General features: G+C 42.0%; 1 protein-coding gene across 1 annotated transcript in view; it reads left to right on the top strand.

Annotated features, from left to right (window-relative positions):
* The first annotated feature begins 2866 nt into the window (after positions 1-2866).
* Positions 2867-21024, top strand: part of LOC126335744 (uncharacterized) — a 39646-nt gene continuing 21488 nt past the window's right edge. The window contains exon 1 of the mRNA XM_049999202.1: positions 2867-2981. Coding sequence (XP_049855159.1) covers positions 2867-2981 — 115 coding nt within the window. The remainder of the gene's footprint in view (positions 2982-21024) is intronic.

The following is a 21024-nucleotide window of genomic DNA, read 5'->3' as shown; positions in this document are numbered from 1 at the left end:
AATTTAATATTAATGGGTGTCTACTTCTTAAGTAGTGGTAACTGATGAATGATTCTATGCATGAAATTTTTGACCAATTTCAACTGCTGACTGATCAAAAACTGATTATGATTTTCAACTGAAAAGATCTTCAAAGCAATGATGTATGCCATGTCATAAAAGTCTCTCTCTCTCTTTTATATATATTTACTTATTTTATTTCTTTTAACCTATGGACTTCCAACAATTTCCCAGCATATTTATGTAACTGCCACCATTGCTGGTATAAAGTTTCTAATTTTAGCATGCAGTCTCTCAGTTGTTGTGACAGAAGTAATGAGCTTTCCAAGTAAATCTTCTCTTCCCACACAGATGGTATGGGACTGATGTGTAAGTACTATACACTTGTGGAAACTGTAACAGAAAAGCGTCAATGTGAATTTGACAGATAATAATTTACTTCCAGTTATTTCATGCTAGTAATGCCCATGTAAATAAATATTGTTTTCTGTAAATAAACAGAAAATGAAGACATTTTACTTGCTTCAACTGTGAGCTTCCCTTTAAAATGAATGAATACGGGGATTGCGAGGGGGGGGGGGGGGTTAGGTAAACAATTAATTTATCATGCGGAGTAATATTTGTGCATAATTGGAACTTTTTCTGGAAATGTACCTAAAATCCATGTAGCATGTTCAATTAGCTAGAAAATAATGCATGAAAATAATAAGTCCCTGAAAGAGATGATCTCCAGTGAAACAGTTTCTAAAGATGAACAAGTTCTCATCTCTAATTCATATACAAGGATAAGGCTAACAGACTAAGTAATAGTGCGCAAAAATTTAACAGGACATAGAGAATGCTCCATTGAACAATTTGAGGCAGGGAACCTGGGGTCAGCGAAGGAGATAATAGGAATAATATCACTTTACTGTGAACTTTTTTTATTTACATTTGTTACAGTTAACTGCAAATACCATCATTGACACAATGAATGTACTATTTGTACTGTATCTTACAAAATGTGCTGAAGATGACAGCTATCAACCTCAGTGCAAGCATTAAATTGGCAAACAAGATTCTGATGCATCTCTGGTGTGTTTCAAATCACATCACTGGCAACTACAATTCCGGCAACTAATTCCATTTCCATGTCCACTGGGGTCTCTTACACAAGTGACTTTAGATATCCCCATAGGAAATAATCAAGGTGATTCAGGTCAGGTGATATCAAAGGTCATGGATTAGGACCTGCCTTTCCAATCCAGCAACCAGGAAATGCAGCATTGAGAAGTTTACAGGCATCTACACAGAAGTGAGGTGGTGCACCGTCAGGTCGTATTCGCATCCTCTCATGAACAGCCAAGGTTACGTTCTCCAATAACTCAGGTAGAACTTCTTGCATGAATCTCAAGTACAGGTGACCCATTCAGATTGCCAGGTAGAAGATATGGCCCAATTATATTGTCACCTACAGTGCCAGCCCAGATATTCACAGGAAAATGTACTTTACAGTGTGACTTAACTACAGTGTGAGGATTTTCTTCATCCCACACATGACTATTACTGCTATTCAAAATACCATCATGATCAAATGAGGCCTCATCACTAAACAGCATGATTTGGAGGAAATCTAGTCAATCAGTCCATTGTTGGAGCAACATCTGACAGAATGTGACCCTTGGTGCAAAGCCAGTCCCAGGCATTGCATGGACTCATTGTGGGTGATGTGGGTGTAATTCTTGAAAAATATTTTCTGAAATGAGGATATTTATATTAAGTGCATATCAAAGATGCATAATATTCATGCATAATGTGTTAATGATAAGCACTTAATTTTTGTGATTTTTTTTTTTCTGATGTTGACAAAATGACAGTTTTGCCTCATAGATAGGGTAAAACATACTCCCATAAAATTTTAATGTAAAAAAGTTTATTCCAAAATTTACAAAAAATATGCTATACAAATGTATTTTTTAAAGTAAAGAGATATTTATTAACATGAAATAACTTCAAGTTTTAAGAACAAAAGTCACAAACGAGATTATCATCTTCTTCTTCACAATTTGTGCAAGCTTCATGGGCCCATCACTTATAGTTCACACACTGAATCCACCTCTTTCTGTCTTTTGAGCTAGAATATAATTCCTTACAGATTATGCAAGTGTCTTCATCTCCAATCAAGTCATTGTCATCTTCATCTTCATTAACATTCATTTTCTTTTTCTTTTCTTTTAGCTTAATATTTTCACATGTTATTTGGAAAGATTGAAAAGAAAACTTTTTCTTCAGGCACTGTTTATTTTTAGTATCTTTGTCCAGTGCTTAATTGCTTTTAGCTTTCATTCTTTCCTCTTTAATTTTCCCTTGCTCTTCTTTTTTCTTCTCCTCTTCCCCCAGTTCCAATTTGTAAGGTGAGGATGTGAGAATAGCTGTCTTTAATATTTTTCTTGCATTTTTCTTGTGATCCTGCTCCTTTTCTTGTGGGGATAGCATTAGTAATTTAGGTTATATTATAAATACTCTTGTTTCCTGTGGTATTTTTTGTAGAACTAAAAAATAAGAAGTTGTTAGGTCAGTCAGTCCTTGTAGCAGCCAAGGACTGGTTTATCATAAAGAAGGGGTAGGTGATTACATCATGGGATGGAAAGCAATAAACATGATGCATGTGATGACAAGGCATCCTGACGACTGAGTAGAGTCTTACCAGGATTGTGACTTATATAGCAAAGGGAATACTGACGTGGCAGCAGAGTGCTAACAGCATGCAGCCTCACTGCCTCGGTTACATGGAGATAACAGCAGCCAAGGTTGTCAGCAACACAGTGCATTGCCACTGATTACATGTGTTTACACTCAGAGATGTCAAGGAACAGGTTAGTGGGTAATGAAACTTGGCCCCAATCACATATGTGCTAAACTTGATGCTCCAGAACTGGAGGGCTGCTTCCCTTCTTCATTTTGTGCTTCAGAAGTTAAAGGCTGGGAACACATAGCATCAGGTATTGCAGATGTAAAAGGCTGAGGACAATTGTCATCAGGTCTTCTACAATCTAGATGCACAAGGGGTGCAGAGCCCTGGGATCATGCAGCACATGGTGCACCAGAAACTAAATTTTGATGCTGTGCAGTGTTTGAAACTTCTGTAGAAGCTGATGGCTCACATATTGTAGAAGCTGATTCTTCTAGTCAAGCAGTAGTTTTAAATGGAGCATGCAGGTGGTCAGGAAATATGTTTCTATTGAATGAGTGTCTTCCAGTCTTTTCAAAGTGGTTTATGGCAGTTTGCATAAGAGCAGCTCTTGTAAAGCCCTGTTCACAAGTTTGCTGATTTGGTAGATGGTGATGGAATGTCGAGTATATGCCTTTAACCATTTCCTAGCTTCTTGCTCATAGTATGCACTCAAAGGCACAAGAAAAAATATCTAGGGACCGAAGGTGATGTGCGGGTATGTTGTGGAAAACAAGTAAAATGACTCTGTGTTTCTGGGGCTAGGTCAGTAAGACACTAACTGTTAGATTGTAAATCATGTCCATCCAAATTAGCCAAAGCAGTTTTTCCAGTGAAGGGTTAGAAAATCCTATGAATTTCTTAAACCAAATTAGAAAAGTTCCCTTATTTAATCCTATCTAATTCATGGTGACAGCTGAAAATCCCAGAGGAGCATCATCCATTAACGTTGGTTTTTCCTTCTGCCATGGGAAATACAGACATCGGTGGCATAAAGTTCTCACATGCACTCATACAAATTTCTAAAGTAATGACAGCACCACATTCTCCAGAAGATAAACATCCAACTTGTTTTTTACTCCAGAGGAGGAAAGCATCTTTGAAAGTTTGTTTAGGACTGAGAGAATCCCTGTCTCATCAACAGTGTATATATTCTTTGTTTTAATTTTGTACTTTGTGTAAATTGACTGCAAAAGGACCAAATAATTTCCCAGTAGCAATTCTGTTAAACCATTGAGCTAAAGCTAAAGATATATGCTCTGGTGACCTTAATTTTAATTCAGAATTTTGGTTAACAAATGCATAATACCAGTCTTTACTTGCCTTTTTTTTTTTTTTTTTTTGCTCTATTGAAGTTATGGTTTATGATATTTTTTTGAGCTAAATCAGATGCCAGCCAGTGTGGGTCAGAAATTGTCAGGCCAAAGAGTCTTTCTTCCATGAATAAGATGTATTCAAGTATTTACTTTTCTTGAGCTTCAGAAAACACATTATCATAGTGACCCAATCACTTTTCAGAAGCCAGCTTGGGCATCAGTTCATTTTATTGTGCTTTTTTCACCCTGTAAACCATAGTTGTCCTAGATACATTAAAAGATCAGATGCTGCAGTGTATCCTAGTCATCTGTCAAGGACCACATTTACTGCCTCCTTCACTCCTTCTAGTGACCAGCTATGTCAAGTTGTCTTTTGCACATGGTTCCTAACCATATCTGATATGAAATTGTGACTGCATTAATTTTAGGAACATAAAAAATTACACATACCATTGTTTTCTGTGAGTACTAAAACATTAAAGAAGAGGTTTATTAATTTGAAGAGAACATTTTATTTGAAATAGATACTTACCTTATGCCCTAATAAAAAGAGACCAATTTCCTGTAGTTTAAATTTTTTGTGTAGCAACTAAAACAACTTTTGTGTTAAGTAAAAAGTGAAAAATGTGCTCAAAGCTTTTTTATGTCATGTTTAATTTCATTCCCATCTAGAGAAAATGTAATGAAACACTTTGTATTATTGATGTAGAGTTTTAATTATTTTGTAAAGTGTAATGAAACACTGAACTATGTAGTTTTAGCATTGTGCCAAAGGTCAGTTTCACCCACCATCAATTGTCAGTTGGACCATGCGGCACACAACAAAACAAATATAACAATTTCAGGTTATCAGTCAACAGTTTCTAGGTTATGTTTCCTATAAAAATACAATTAAACTCACTGAATACTCATATTTACTCACCAATGGTAAAGCAGATTGGCATGCATAATAATTCTCAAAACTGTAAACAAAATATGTGCATTTTGGAAAAGAGACTGTTTAAAACCTTAAAAATTCACACACTTCAAACAGCAGTCAATATACAAATGAAATCAAGCTCAAACTCATCATAATTGCTACCACATCACTAGTTCATAATGTTGCCTGCTCGACTGCAACACCTAATGGGAAATCTAGAAATTGGTTTGACCTGCCCTGTCAGTTTTGTCTCACTCTCCCCTAATAATAATTTAAAAAAAACACAGTTTTTACAGTTTTGTGAGTTAAATTGCTGGATAGTGCTCTGATTACATAATTAATTTAGAGATTAGTTAGTTTAAGAATGACAGGTGAGAGTTCTATTTTAGATTTTCTTGCAGGCAAAGTCATAGAAACTTGGTCTCACTGACATTTTGAATTTCCCCATTGTTCATATGAACTACTGGTTTGTCTGTATTTTTACTCTGCTGGGTCTGTAAGTGTAAAGTAGAGATTTTGTGGATTTAAAATGAGTCTGTGCCTTTAGAGCTACTGGGCAAAGCTGCAATGACACTTGCAGCAGTGGTATGATACCAATTTTTTGTTTCAATGAGCCAACTGGTATTGTCTGCAAATAGTACTGCTTCTCCATTCTTTACAATGATGGAAGATCATAAATGTACATATGTTGGCAGGTCATTGACAAAGACTAGAAATGGGCTTAAGACACAGCCCTGTAGTACAATGTGTGACAGTAAGGATGACTCTGAAAGGTCTGGTAGTTCTGTATGGTACAGTCATGCTTTTGTTTGACATCTGTAATCTGAGATTGATTACTTAAAGTAAGAGCTATGTGACATGCCTTCACCCCATTCTTTACAGCGTCCTATCACTGGAACAGATGACCGCAGGTGGTCAGGTGAGTATGTAGACAGCAATCAGTGAATATTGTGATGAGATAGCACTGGCCATAGAGTGCCAGCTCTGGGGAGCTGTGATCACAATAAACTTCTATATCACATATGACAAAGTACATCATAGTTTGGTACTCTCCATGGTGGCTCTGGTGGGCTTCCCACGCTGGTTCTCCAACATCATACACATCACATATGACAACATTAGATCCCACATGCAAGTCAACTGTTACTTAAAGAGTCCAGTTCTGATATGACAACAAGGCTGTTTACTGTCGAGCCTGCTGTATGCCTTTGCACTGGGACCCCTGAATGGGAACCTCAAATCTGTGCTAATGGGAGTCACTCTACAACAACACACTTTCTGTTGTTGAGCATATGTGAAGGATCTCTCTTCTTGGTTTGCTTGAGAGTGGAAACACAACAGACCATTGAAGCAGTTGTGACATGTGACAGAGCAGTTGGCAGCTCTATGGATGTGAATAAATCAGCAGCACTGCCAATACACTGCACTGTCCCCATTGCCAAACTAGCATCCTTCCTACATGTGCAGGTCATCAAATACCTGGGCAGTGGGTTCACCCCCAATACATCCCATACAATGACCACAAACTTTTGGCACTCTTTGCAGTGTGTTCACACTGAGATCTACAACAATTAACTGTGACATATTGTGTTGCATCTAGTTTACCTTAAAGAGGAGTAGACGTAATATAATCTGCATTTATCATAAATTAAATCTGTTTTCAAGTTTCCTAACAACTATAATTAACATCAAAATGTTTTATGAAACCCATAATTATTGTAACAGTTTTTGGGTTGCTTTAATAGGAAATTTGTTTTGTGTATCTGCTTCAATTCTTATTGGGAAAGATAATCAGCAGGTTTAATTGAAAGTCATTTGTTCACTGCTATTCTCAAACATAGGATGAGTTGGTTGACATTCATAAGTAGCTGGAAATCGCCCTGACTACTGCCAAACAATTGGCACCTGATGTGACTCGGTGTGTTGGAAAAGCTCCTGAGAGTCATGTACCTGTGTTACCCATACCAGAGGTACCTCAAGTACTATCCTCTCCTCTAATCCTGTCTCCTCTGCAGAAAGTACAGGATCTGTCGTTACCCATCCACTTGACTGTGAGTGGCATGTCAATGATAGATCTAGGTGTCCATACAGGGTGGACAGGGACCATGGAGAACTCACAGTCTAGTACTGATCCCCTTAACCAACAAGTCTGACACTGTCTTTCACTGAAACTGAAATGGAGCCAGTGGGACTCATGTCACCTGTTTTGGGGAAACCTGTTTTGTCGGATATCAGGAAGAAGCAAATGCCAAAGGGTAGGCATCTAGTAATTGTTGACAGTTCAAATGTGCAGCAAATGATGGCACCCCTTAGGGAAATGGCAGAAAGAGACAGGAAAGGACACCAGTTACACTCAGTGGGTATGCCTGGGAGCCTCATTCAACATGCTGAAAAGGCTACTCTGGCAGCCATTGGGGGAACAATGTGTAGCCAACTGTAGATTGTGGTGCACTTTGGAACAAATGATACCTGTTGTCTGGGCTCTGAGGTCATTCTTGGGTCATTCCAATGACTCGCTTAGAAGGCTGAGAAGACCAGCCTTGCACATTGAGTTTCAATGAAGCTCACAGTTTGTGGCATTGTCCCCAGACTGATCATGGGCCTCTGGTTCTGAGTCGAGTGGAAGGACTGAATCAGAGACTTTGAATGTTCTGTGACAAGCTAGGCTGTGGCTTCCTGGACTTGTGCCACAGGGCTGAGAACTGTAGGGTTGTCCCACATAGGCCTGGTGTACATCACACATCAAAGGCTGTGTGTTGCGTGTACACAATGGTTTCTCAGATTAGGCGATGCTCCATCCAATCCACATAATGATAGCTATAGGAAACCAAGAAGTATCAGTGAGGTCACATAATAGTAGGTACAGAAATCAGGTTGAAACCTGAACCTTATAGAGTGAGATTTTGGGGGAAAATTTAAGTTCATATCGAAGTGATAGGCAAATGGGACCCTTCCATCCACCAGATTCATCTCCTGAAGCAATCCAAAACTTCAGAGAAAACCTCAGTTCACTTGTACGTAAGTTCCCTAATCATACTGTAATCATGAGTGGAGACATCAATCATCCAACTATTAATTGGGAAAATTACAGTTTTGTTAGCGGTGGTCATGATAAGACATCCTGTGAAACTTTACTAAATGCCTTCTCTGAAGTTGGCAGGGGTGGTCGAGCGGTTCTAGGTGCTACAGTCTGGTACCGCACGACTGCTACAATTGCAGGTTCTAATCCTGCCTTGGGCATGGATGTGTGTGATGTCCTTAGGTTAGTTAGGTTTAAGTAGTTCTAAGTTCTAGGGGACTGATGACCTCAGAAGTTAAGTCCCATAGTGCTCACAGCCCTTCTCTGAAAACTACCAAGAACACATAGTTCAGAACTGCATTAATGACAGAAATGTGTTGGATCTAATGGCAACAAGTAACCCTGATCTCTTCAAGGATCTCTGCATCCAAAATGGTATCAGTGACCATGATACAGTTGCGGCAACAATGATTATTAGAGCACAAAGGATAGCTGAAAAAAGCAGAAAGATATATCCACTCAGTAAACTAGATAAAAAATCAGGCACGTCATATCTCAATGAGGGACTTGTAACACTCAGCACAGTTCAAGAACACGTAGAGGAACTCTGACTCAAGTTTAATACAGTTCATAATGGGAGGGACCCCCCCCCCCCTCCCCCGGTATACAGTCAATGTAAAGAAACTTCTAAAGAAACAAAGATTACTGCAATTACTGCATAATAGATGTATAATACAGCATAGGGCTATAGATAAAGAGATACTGAATGAAATACATTTGTCTGTCAAGAGAGGAATGCATGACGCTTTCAATGACAACTCTAGCAGAACATTGCCAAATGACATTTCACAAAACACAAAGAAATTCTGGTTCTATGTAAAGGCTGTTAGTGACATCAAAGTTAGCATCCAGCCCTTAGCGAATGAGACAGGAACTGAACTGAGTGCAGTAATGTAAAAGCTAAAATTATACACTCCATTTTCAAATGTTCCTTTACAAAGGAAAACACAGGAGAATTGCCCCAATTTATTCCTTGTACCACTGAAAAGATGAATGAAATAAGTATTAGTGTCAGTGGTGTTGAGAAACAGCTGAAATAGCTAAAGCTGGACAAAGCTCCAGGCTCCAACAGAATCCTTCTCAGATTCTTTACTGAATTTGCAGCTGAGTTAGCCCCTCTTCTCACCATATTCTATCATAGATCCCTCAAACAGAAAATCGTGCCCAGTTCTTGGAAAAAGGCACAGGTCACACCCATCTACTAGAAAGGTTGCAGAAGTGATCCACAAAACTACTGTCCTGCATCCTTGACACCAGTTTGTTGTAGAATCTTAGAACATATTCTGATGTCAAAGATAATGAGGTATCTTGAATGAATGAACTCCTCAATGCCAACCAGCATGGATTTTGGAAACATCGATCATGTGAAACCCAACTCGCACTTTTCTCACATGACATACTGAAAGCTTTGGGTCAAGTCATCCAGGTGCACACAGTGTTTCTTGATTTCCAAAAAGCATTTGAGTCAGTATTGCACCTATGATTATTATCAAAAATACGATTATATGAGATATCACATGAAGTATGTGACTGGATTGAGGACTTTTTAATAGAGAGAACACAGTGAGTTATATTGAATGGAGAGTCACTGTCAGATGTAGAAGTAACTTAAGGTGTGCCCAGGGAAGTGTGTTGGGACCCTTTCTGTTCATGTCATATATTAATGACCTTGCTGACAATATTAATAGCAAAACCAGGCTTTTTGCAGATGATGCAGTTATCTATAATGAAGTACAGAAACAAACCTAACTTCAGGTGTGCCCCAGGCCTGTGTAATAGGTCTGCTGCTTTTTACGATTTACATAAAAAATTTGGTTGATGGTGTTGACAGCAGCTTTAGACTGTTTGCTGATGAATCTGTAGTCTACAGGAAAGTAGTATCTCATGAAAGTTGTGAACAAATCAAAGAGGATTTGCAGAAAATAAATGCATGGTGTAATGACTGGCAGTTATCCCTCAATATTAGTAACTGTAACCTACTGTGTATAACAAGGCAAAAATCCCCATTAATGTATGAGAATAAAATAAATGCCCAGTCTTTGGAAGTGGTAACGTCTGTCAAGTATCTGGCTGTGACTGTTCAAAATGATCTCAAATGGAATGATCAGATTACACAAGTAATGAGCAAGGTGAATTCTAGATTGCAGTTAAATGGTAGAATCCTAAGGCAATGCAGTCCTTCAACAAAGGAAATTGCTTACAGTACATTAGTTCATCCAGTCTTAGAGTATTGTTCATCTGTATTGGACCCTTACCAGTTGGGTCTGATTCAAGAGATTGAAAAGGTCCAAAGGAGAGTGGCAAGATTCATGATTGGTACATTTAGCCATCATGAGAGCATAACAAATCTCATAGAAAATTTAAGTGGGATACACTTGCAGACAGACAATATGCTAAACAGAAGGGGCTGTTCACTAAATTCTGAAATCTGATCTTCGCCGAGGGTTATTACCACCAACTTTCAAAGCACACTGTGATCACCATTCAAAGATGAGGGAAATTAGAGCTCAAACTGAGGCATTCAGACAGTCATTTTTCCCTCATGCGATCTGCAAGTGGAACAGAGGGGGAAATATGACTTTGGTGAAAATTGTGCCCTCTGCCACACACTGCTTGGTGGCTAGCGGAGTATATATGTAGATGCAGATGTACTATTTGAGAGAAGCTGCAACAATATTCAGTCAGATCTTGATAAACTTATCAACAAGGTGCAGAGATTGGCAACTAGCTCTAAATGTCCAGAAATATAAAATTTTACACTTCACCAAATGAAAAGACATAGTATCTTATGATTGTAATATGAATGATTCATTGCTAGAATTGGCCAACTCATACAAATACCTGGGTTTAACATTTTGTAGGGATATGAAATGGAATGATTACTCAGGTCCAGCCATTGGTAAATCAGGTGGTACACTTTGCTTTATTGGTAGAATACTGAGGAAGTGCAATCAGTCTACAAAAGAAATTGCTTACAAATCACTCATGTGACCCATCCTGGAATATTACTCAAGTGTGTGGGCTCCGTATGGGATAGGACTAAGAGGGGATATTGAATGTATACAGTGAAGGGCAGCATGAATTGTCACAGGTTTGTTTAACCACTGGGAGAGTATCACAGAGATACTGAAGAAACTGAACTGGCAGACACTTGAAGACAGACGTAAACTATCCCAAGAATGTCTATTAACAAAGTTCCAAGAACAAGCTTTAAATGATTACTCTAGGGATATACTACAACCCCCTATGTATCACTCACACAGGGATCATGAGGATAAGATCAGAATAATTACTGCATGCACAGAAGCATTTAAACCATCATACTTCCCATGCTCCATATGTGAATGGACAGGAAGAAACTCTGTTAATTGGTACAATAAGATATACCCACTGCCTTGCACCTCATGGTGGTTTGCAGAGTATAAATGTGGATGTAGATGTAGACCCTCTTGAGTGGGTCATCTGCCTCAGTCGCCATGTTGCTTTGAAACTGGTGCATGTTACAGAAGTCCTACCCTTACGACACACAATTAGACTTCAGGTGCATGCAACTTTTGGCCACTGTCTAACAGCAGGAACAGTCTTGAAGTGCAGTATAAAACACTTACCCTTCCCTCATTTGAGGGAGGAATTGGTCTATTCAATGTACAACACTGTGCTGATGTCTGTATGTCCGAATGATGCAGAAACGTTGGACTGAATCAGGAGCATCCATCACATGCAATGTGGTAGACTACTTCATTTCAGCATCCATCCTTCCACTGATGCCCATTGGTTCATTCATAGCTCCTTATCACATATTGAAGCATTCGTTGTGCCTTATAGTTATGTGCATTCCGCACTCCACACCATTCATCCTCCTACAGCCAAAGAATTCTACCTCAACATTCTACATCATTTTCATGGAACATCATCAAACAGACATACCCTATGATCCTTGGTCAAATGTGTGGCATCATATCCACCAAATTTACCTCTGCACATACATTTGAGTGACTTGGTTACTTGGTTGTGTGCCACCTGCCAGCACACTCTTGACTTCTGAATTCCTCTGATCATGGTTGAACATAAGGCATACATATTTCCTGAGGACATGTATTTCCCAGCTACCAAAACAACATTCCAGACTCAGGATAAAAGGTTAAACACTCAGCTGCCTCCATGGCATTGGTGACAAATCAGGCCTTGGCTTTCAGTGCATGTTACAACTTGGAGTACCAGTTCAATTACTCGACCCCTTCGTCAGGTACTAGCATGGAGTATTCATGTCCCCCCCCCCCCCCCCCCCCCCACTTCCTTCCACTCTTCCTCCCACTCTTCTCAATGCATCTGCATATCTCATCCATGCCTTCTGAGGACATCACAAAGGCAAGTGCCTCTTACGCACTGCACAAGGCAGCCCACAGAAAATAGGACCATCACAATTTACCCTCTCCCCCAACGTCACCCAAATCATGATTAAATAAAAGTAAGTCTCCTCCACCTCACCCTAACAAACACATGCACTCCCATCCTGTGCATCAGGTGGGAGAGTTCTGGGGGCACCATGAGCCTCAATTACAACGCCTGTCCTTGGGCTGTGCCGATGGATGGATGTACATCCTTGCTTGTTCTCCTCTCCCCCTCCTTCCTTTTGATGAACTGCTGTAAGTAGGCTGTTTAAGTATTTTTATTGGTAACGCCAACACCACGTAGCGCTCTGTATGAAAAATCACTGGCTGTGCCGTGTGCAGTCAGTGGCTGGTTTGCATTGTTGTCTGCCATTGTAGTGTTGGGCAGCGGCAGCTGGATGCTAACAGCGGGTAGCATTGCACAGTTGGAGGTGAGCCGCCAGCAGTGGTGGACGTGGGGAGAGAGATGGCGGAGTTTGTTTCACAAATCACTTACCTGACAAAAATCTTCGTTACTCAAGCTACTGCAATACAGCGAACACCACCACTGCCAGCTAAATAAAAGATTCAAACTACGGAAGGCACTAACTACTGATAGGCATAGTTAGCAAATGAAAGATTTTAATAGAGAACAAACAATGTATTTACCTCACTAGTCATAATATACACTCCTGGAAATTGAAATAAGAACACCGTGAATTCATTGTCCCAGGAAGGGGAAATTTCATTGACACATTCCTGCGGTCAGTTACATCACATGATCACACTGACAGAACCACAGGCACATAGACACAGGCAACAGAGCATGCACAATGTCGGCACTAGTACAGTGTATATCCACCTTTCGCAGCAATGCAGGCTGCTATTCTCCCATGGAGACGATCGTAGAGATGCTGGATGTAGTTCTGTGGAACGGCTTGCCATGCCATTTCCACCTGGCGCCTCAGTTGGACCTACGTTCGTGCTGGACGTGCAGATCGCGTGAGACGACGCTTCATCCAGTCCCAAACATGCTCAATGGGGAACAGATCCGGAGATCGTGCTGGCCAGGGTAGTTGACTTACACCTTCTAGAGCACGTTGGGTGGAACGGGATACATGCGGACGTGCGTTGTCCTGTTGGAACAGCAAGTTCCCTTGCCGGTCTAGGAATGGTAGAACGATGGGTTCGATGACGGTTTGGATGTACTGTGCACTATTCAGTGTCCCCTCGACGATCACCAGAGGTGTACGGCCAGTGTAGGAGATCGCTCCCCACACCATGATGCCGGATGTTGGCCCTGTGTGCCTCGGTCGTATGCAGTCCTGATTGTGGCGCTGACCTGCACGGCGCCAAACACTCATACGACCATCATTGGCACCAAGGCAGAAGCGACTCTCATCGCTGAAGACGACACGTCTCCATTCGTCCCTCCATTCACGCCTGTCGCGACACCACTGGAGGCGGGCTGCACGATGTTGAGGCGTGAGCGGAAGACGGCCTAACGGTGTGCTGGACCGTAGCCCAGCTTCATGGAGACGGTTGCGAATGGTCCTGGCCGATACCCCAGGAGCAACAGTGTCCCTAATTTGCTGGGAAGTGGCGGTGCGGTCCCCTACGGCACTGCGTATGATCCTACGGTCTTGGTGTGCATCCGTGCGTCGCTGTGGTCCGGTCCCAGGTTGACGGGCACGTGCACCTTCCGCCGACCACTGGCGACAACATCGATGTACTGTGGAGACCTCACGCCCCACGTGTTGAGCAATTCGGCGGTACGTCCACCCGGCCTCCCGCATGCCCACTATACGCCCTCGCTCAAAGTCCGTCAACTGCACATACGGTTCATGTCCACGCTGTCGCGGCATGCTAGCAGTGTTAAAGACTGCGATGGAACTCCGTATGCCACGGCAAACTGGCTGACACTGACGGCGGCGGTGCACAAATGCTGCGCAGCTAGCGCCATTCGACGGCCAACACCGCGGTTCCTGGTGTGTCCGCTATGCCGTGCGTGTGATCATTGCTTGTACAGCCCTCTCGCAGTATCCGGAGCAAGTATGGTGGGTCTGACACACCGGTGTCAATGTGTTCATTTTTCCATTTCCAGGAGTGTATATAGCAGTTCATGACACCAATTCTTACAAATTTCAAAACTCCGCCATCTCTCTCCCCACGTCCACCACTGCTGGCGGCTCACCTCCAACTGCGCAACGCTACCCGCTGTTAGCATCCAGCTGCCGCTGCCCAACACTACAATGGCAGACAACAATGCAAACCAGCCACAGACTGCACATGGCACAGCCAGTGATTTTTCATACAGAGCGCTACGTGGTGTTGGCGTTACCAATAAAAATACTTAAACAGCCTACTTACACTGCCAAGCTAAAAAATAGATGGTAGAGGAGTTGCCCAGCCACTCCCCATTGTTGAGTGAAAATTCAGTCTGGAAGTTTTAAAGTACTTGGTTTTTGACTCAGTCTATTACACCACAGAGGACAAGACAAGGTAGTAGTATGGGATAGTATGTGAGGCTGAGTACTTGGTGCAAGAACCAATAACCCACACAGAGGAGCTTTGTAACAGCAAAAGGGTACTCTTCAACAACAACAATAGCCAACCCAGCCTCATGTCCGGTTTTCCAGTATATTTTGTAACCGCATCACTGTGCCATGTTTCACGATGTTGTTAGAACAACTTACAGCACACATGTTATTAGAATTTCCAGTTTTCAAATGATTTCAACGTTGTCCACCAACAGATAGCTTAGTGGCACAGCCACCAGAGTGCCATCTGTGTCCACCCCTTGATAGGGAATACTCACAGCCAGAAGGCTCATTGTGGTGCACAAGTGTGAAGCAAGCAGGCAACTGTGCCATGGAGACACGCTCGTGCTTCCTACAGCCAGTTGAGCAAGTGTGAAAGAGGTCATACTGCGGCATTCCGAGTAGCTGGATTGTCCTTTCGGAGGACTGCCACAAGAGATGGATGTGCTGCATCAATCGTTTAACGTTGCTGGTATCAGTTATCACATGAACATTCTCTCTGGATGTCCACGCAGCCATGACGACCCTCCAGGATCATCGTATTGTGAGGGCAGCAGTGGCAGATCATACAGCTCGATAGCACAGGTGAGAGGGCTTGTGAGCCCAGATATGTCAACATGAACTGTTGCAAACTGGTAGCTAGCAGTGGGACTACGTGCTCGCACATCTCTTGCTCGTCTTCCACTCATGCCGCAGCATCGACATGCAGGGCTAAACTGGTGCTATCAGTGGATGACTTGGAAGATAAAATGGCTCACTGTGCTCTTAGGCAATGAAAACAGATTCTGTCTACACGCAAGTGATGGTCGCTTGCGTGTATCACGTGGACCTGGTGAAATCTATCTCACAGAGTGCATTCTTCCAAGACACAGCGGCCACACCCCAGGCCTTAAGATCTGGGGTGTAATAAGCTACAACACTCGTTCACATTTGATGTTCCTGGCTTTAACCATAACGTGCAGAATGTTGTTAGATCAATTCTTTGGCCGTTCTTACAACAAGAAAGTGATTAGCTGTCCAACAGGATAATGCTCGCCCACACACTGCTCATGAAACTCAACGTGCTCTGCAAGACATGCAGCAAATTTCCTGGTGAGCATGATCTCCGGACTTTCTCCAGTCGAGAACGTGTGGGATGTTATGGGACGAGAAGTGACTCAGGCGTCTCGTTAGCTAACAACTTATACAGAACTACGTGAACAGGTCGAGCGGGCGTCCCATAACGTATTCCAGGACAGTATTAACCATCTGTACTATCGAGTGTATGTCAGAGTCAGCTGCTGCACTGGCGCCTGTAGAGGCTACGCCACATACTAGCATGGGTGTTTCAGCGTGGGTCGATACCTCATACCTCAGAACCACTTGTGCTATTGAAATGAGAATGTAATCACTTCATTTACTGCATATGCACTGTGGCAACAATAAATCCTGAGTGAACTGGAAATCTCTAAAAGGGTGCACTAACTTTTACTTCGCAGCGCATAATTTGTAAATGCCACAATGAAATGCGGTTTAAGATATTGGGGGTCCTTTTATTAAATATGCAAATACTGAAGACAAATGCAATTGAATGTAATTAAATCATCAGATGCCTAAAGGTTTCGACCAATGCAACCTGAGCTTTGAATTGGAACTGTGTGTGATTGTGTGTTGCTTTTTAAGATGTTAGTGGTGTTGTACATCAGAAATCATTTGAGCTCACGTGACTTGCCCTCGTAACGTTCAATTTTTATTGCGTTTATTGTTATCGATTTAATGTCGATTTTGCTTTCAACAAGGTACGTGGTTTGTAGCAGTGACCTATCTGGATCGTGCCCGATTATGAAACAGAAATGTTCACCTCGAAATATCATTTCTTGTGATGGGGCCACTGGCAGATAGGAGACACGTCAAAGTCAAAGCTGAGAAGGAATTAAATATCTTCCCTGTCTTGCTATAGATATGTTAAGCAAAATTTACTAATAACAATTTTGGCACCCGCAAAGTTCAGATAAGAATTGCCAAGGACTTAGATGCTCGATAATGAGTCATATTTCCTGTTATCTACTCGACAAATACTACTGCGCTCCATCCCTGTCAAGTTCTGTGCCTATTGCAGCCGCCGGAAAGGTGATACCGCCAAGTCATTGGCATAAAGTAGTTTCGGCGAAGGAGGTGTTTTAGGCGATACTCGGTGCGGAATACCGCACGATGAATTTTTTGTAGTGATTACACTATCATGTACGAGTACACTGGATTGCAGAGCAATGAACGTGTCTCGGTTTTGCTTGCAAAGAGACAGCAGAATGTATTAAAATAGATGGATATTTTTCGATGTGTTACGTTAATCCAACTACAAAAAAATGTCAACTCGTAAAAGTGTGTTAAGTTTATTACGACTTAAGAACAATAGCATTAGCCATATGCATGGACAAAATGCTACGTCGAAGTCGCACCCTAATGGAATTCCAAGCAACACGAAATATTTCCTAAAACACATGAAAAAATATCAGATCTTGGCCTGTAGGGTAAGAGAAGAGTACAAGCAGCGATACTCACAATAAGAAGTACATGTTACAATACGCGAGAGTGTGCGACAGTAATTAATTGTGAGCGCGAGTTCAGAAAGCCTATGGTACATAAACAAACAATTAGACACTATTTAAACTTCAGCTTGCAGATAAACCTTCAATACTATAGCTATGCACCAACTAAATGAAACTTTTACTATGTAAAACAGGTAAAATAGCGAACAAAATACGATTAAAAACTTATTTTTATACGAGCAGAGAAATCTCAGTGGGCACTTTTATTAATTATACCGAATACGATGTTTTCGTAAAACCTGACTTAATTTAGGTTGAATTGAACTTAATTAGGGTTGAAACAAAGAAAATATTGTGGGGAAGGTGAACGAAAGACTGCATTTTATTGGCAGACACATTGGTAATGTAGTAATGTGATCCGCCCAAGTACTGGTAAGTATTTTCTGTTCGAATTGCGAAATCATTCAGATAAGATATCTGTATGATGCGAAAAGTGGCAACTGATCATAAACAATAAAAAAGTGTGTCGTTCTCTACATGAGCACTAAGAAGATCTGTTAGATTTCGGTTTCGCGATAAATCACACAAATTTCCGTGTTGCCCACTCAACTAAATACCAAGATATTGCAGTTACAAACAACTTAAATTAGGGTTGAAACAAAGAAAATATTGTGGGGAAGGTGAACGAAAGACTGCATTTTATTGGCAGAACACTTAGCTTGTATGTATCGCGAATCTCTTGCCCAAGGTAAAGTCCCGAGAGACTGGAAAAAAGCGCAGGTGACGCCTGTATATAAGAAGGGTAGAAGGATAAATCCTCAAAATTACAGACCAATATCCTTAACATAGGTTTCTTGCAGGATTCTCGAACATATTCTCAGTTCGAATATAATGAATGTCCTTGAGACAGAGAAGTTGCTATCCATGCATCCGCACGGCTTTAGAAAGCATCGCTCCGGCGAAACGCAACACGCCCTTTTTTCACATGATATCTTGCGAACCATGGATGAAGGGTATCAGACGGATTCCATATTCCTGGACTTCCGGAAAGCGTTTGACTCGGTGCCCCACTGCAAACTCCTAAGGTACGAGCATATGGGATTGGTACCCAAATATCTGAGTGGCTTGAAGACTTCTTAAGTAATAGAACCCAGTACGTTGTCCTCGATGGTGAGTTTTCATCGGAGGTGAGGATATCATCTGGAGTGCCCCAGGGAAGTGCGGTAGGGCCGCTGTTGTTTTCTATCTACATAAATAATCTTTTGGATAGGTTGGATACGAATGTGCGGCTGTTTGCTGATGATGCTATGGTGTACGGAAGGTGTCGTCGTTGAGTGACTGTAGGAGGATACAAGATGACTTGGACGGGATTTGTGATTGGTGTAAATAATGGCAGCTAACTCTAAATATAGATAAACGTAAATTAATGCAGATGAATAGGAAAAAGAATCCCGTAATGTTTGAATACTCCATTAGTATTGTAGCACTTGGCACAGTCACGTCGATTAAATATTTGGGGCTAACATTGCAGAGCGATATGAGTGGGACGAGCATGTAATGGCAGTTGTGGGGAAGGCGGATAGTCGTCTTCAGTTCATTGGTAGAATTTTGGGAAGATGTGGTTCTTCTGTAATGGAGACCGCTTATAAAACGCTAATAAGACCTATTCTTGAGTACTGCTCGAGCGTTTGGGATCCCTATCAGGTCGGATTGAGGGAGGACATAGAAGCAATTCAGAGGCGGGCTGCTAGATTTGTTACTGGTAGGTTTGATCATCACGCGAGTGTGACGGAAATGCTTCAGGAACTTTGGAGGGTGTCTCTGGAGGAAAGCAGACGTTCTTTTCATGAATCGCTACTGAGGACATTTAGAGAACTAGCATTTGAGACTGACTGCAGTACAATTTTACTGCCTCCAACTTATATTTCGCGGAAAGACCACAAAGATAAGATAAGAGAGAATAGGGCTCGTACAGAGGCATACATGCAGTCATTTTCCCCTCGTTATGTTTGGGAGTGGAACAGGGAGAGAAGATGCTAGTTGTGGTACGAGGAACCCTCCGCCAAGTACCGTATGGTGGATTGCAGAGTATGTATGTAGATGTAGATGTAGATGATGCAACAGACCTACTAAAGATAATGCCTACTCTATGATTGTCTGCCCTCTTATGGAGTACTGCTGAGCGATATGGGATTCTTGCCACATAGCATTGATGAAGGACATCGAAAAATTCCGGAGAATGGTTGCTCCGTTCGTATTATCGCGAAACAGGGAGAGAGTGCCAGTGATATATGAGAGTTGGGGGTGTCAATCATTAAAACGGCTATCTCGTTGACGCGAGATGTTTTCACGAAACTTCTACGAGATGCTGTCCAAAATTTTCGGGACTGGTGCTGCTATCTGTTGGAAACCTTACCTTTGGACTAATGGTCACCATCACCCTCGAAGTAGTTCCCATCAGCACGTACACACCGGTCCCAGTGCTTCTGCCACTGGTCAAACGTTTTCTGGAAGTCCTGTTCTTTGAGGGTGTTTATGACCGCCAGCGTTACTTCTCGAATCCTCTTTAGAGTGTCGAACCGACGACCTTTCAACTCGAATTTCAGTTTTAGGAATAGCGCGAAGCCCAAGGTGCCAAATCTGGCGAGTACAGTGGGTGGGGTACAACCGCCATGTTGGTTTTTGGCAAAAAGGTCCTGGTGAGCAAGGACGTGTGACAGGGCGCGTTATTGTGATGCAGCAGCCAGTTCCTTTGACGCCAATGTTCGGGTCGTCGTCACCGCACGTTTTCACGGAGCCCTGCAATACGTCACAGTAGTACCCGGAATTCACTGTTTGGTTGGGTGGGACGAATCCTTGTGCACAATTCCCTTGGTATCACAAAAAACGTTGATCATGCTCTTCACTTTGCTCTTCACTTGTCTCGCTTTTTTGGGTCTTGGAGAGCCCGGGCTCTTCCATTGGGACTATTGTTGCTTTGTCCCCCAAACACTTGTTGACTCATTGCAAGGGTCTCCGTTGCACTTTTCCCGATATTCGCACAAAATTTGATACACACGAGCTGTTCTGTTAACGGATCAATCGTAAAATCGCCACACACCAAACACAGAGTATTACAGAAATCACTATGGACACGCAACATATCCTCCCAGCTGAATGCCACTCTGCACACCGACTCATCAGATATGCAGCTCTCGTCATCTAGCGGTGCAAAGATCTACTAGTCCTACTTTTCAGATGGCAGCACCACTCCGAAAATTTTGGATTCCACCTCGTATCACCGAATTTCTCCTTGGAATGCAGAGACATAAAAAAAAAAAACGGTCAAATGGCTCTGAGCACTATGGGACTCAACATCTGAGGTCATCAGTCCCTTAGAACTACTTAAACCTAACTAACCTAAGGACATCGCACACATCCATGCCCGAGGCAGGATTCGAACCTGCGACCGTAGCAGTCACGCGGTTCCGGACTGAAGTGCCTAGAGCCGCACGGCCACCGAGGCCGGCTCAGAGACATTTAGTTGACTCCCACCTACTTAGGGAGAAATGACTATCGTAACGAA

This window comes from Schistocerca gregaria, chromosome 2 (assembly GCF_023897955.1).
Source record: "Schistocerca gregaria isolate iqSchGreg1 chromosome 2, iqSchGreg1.2, whole genome shotgun sequence".
NCBI lineage: Eukaryota > Metazoa > Arthropoda > Insecta > Orthoptera > Acrididae > Schistocerca > Schistocerca gregaria.
Note: the sequence above shows the minus strand (reverse complement) of the source record. Positions and strands in the feature narration are given on the sequence as shown.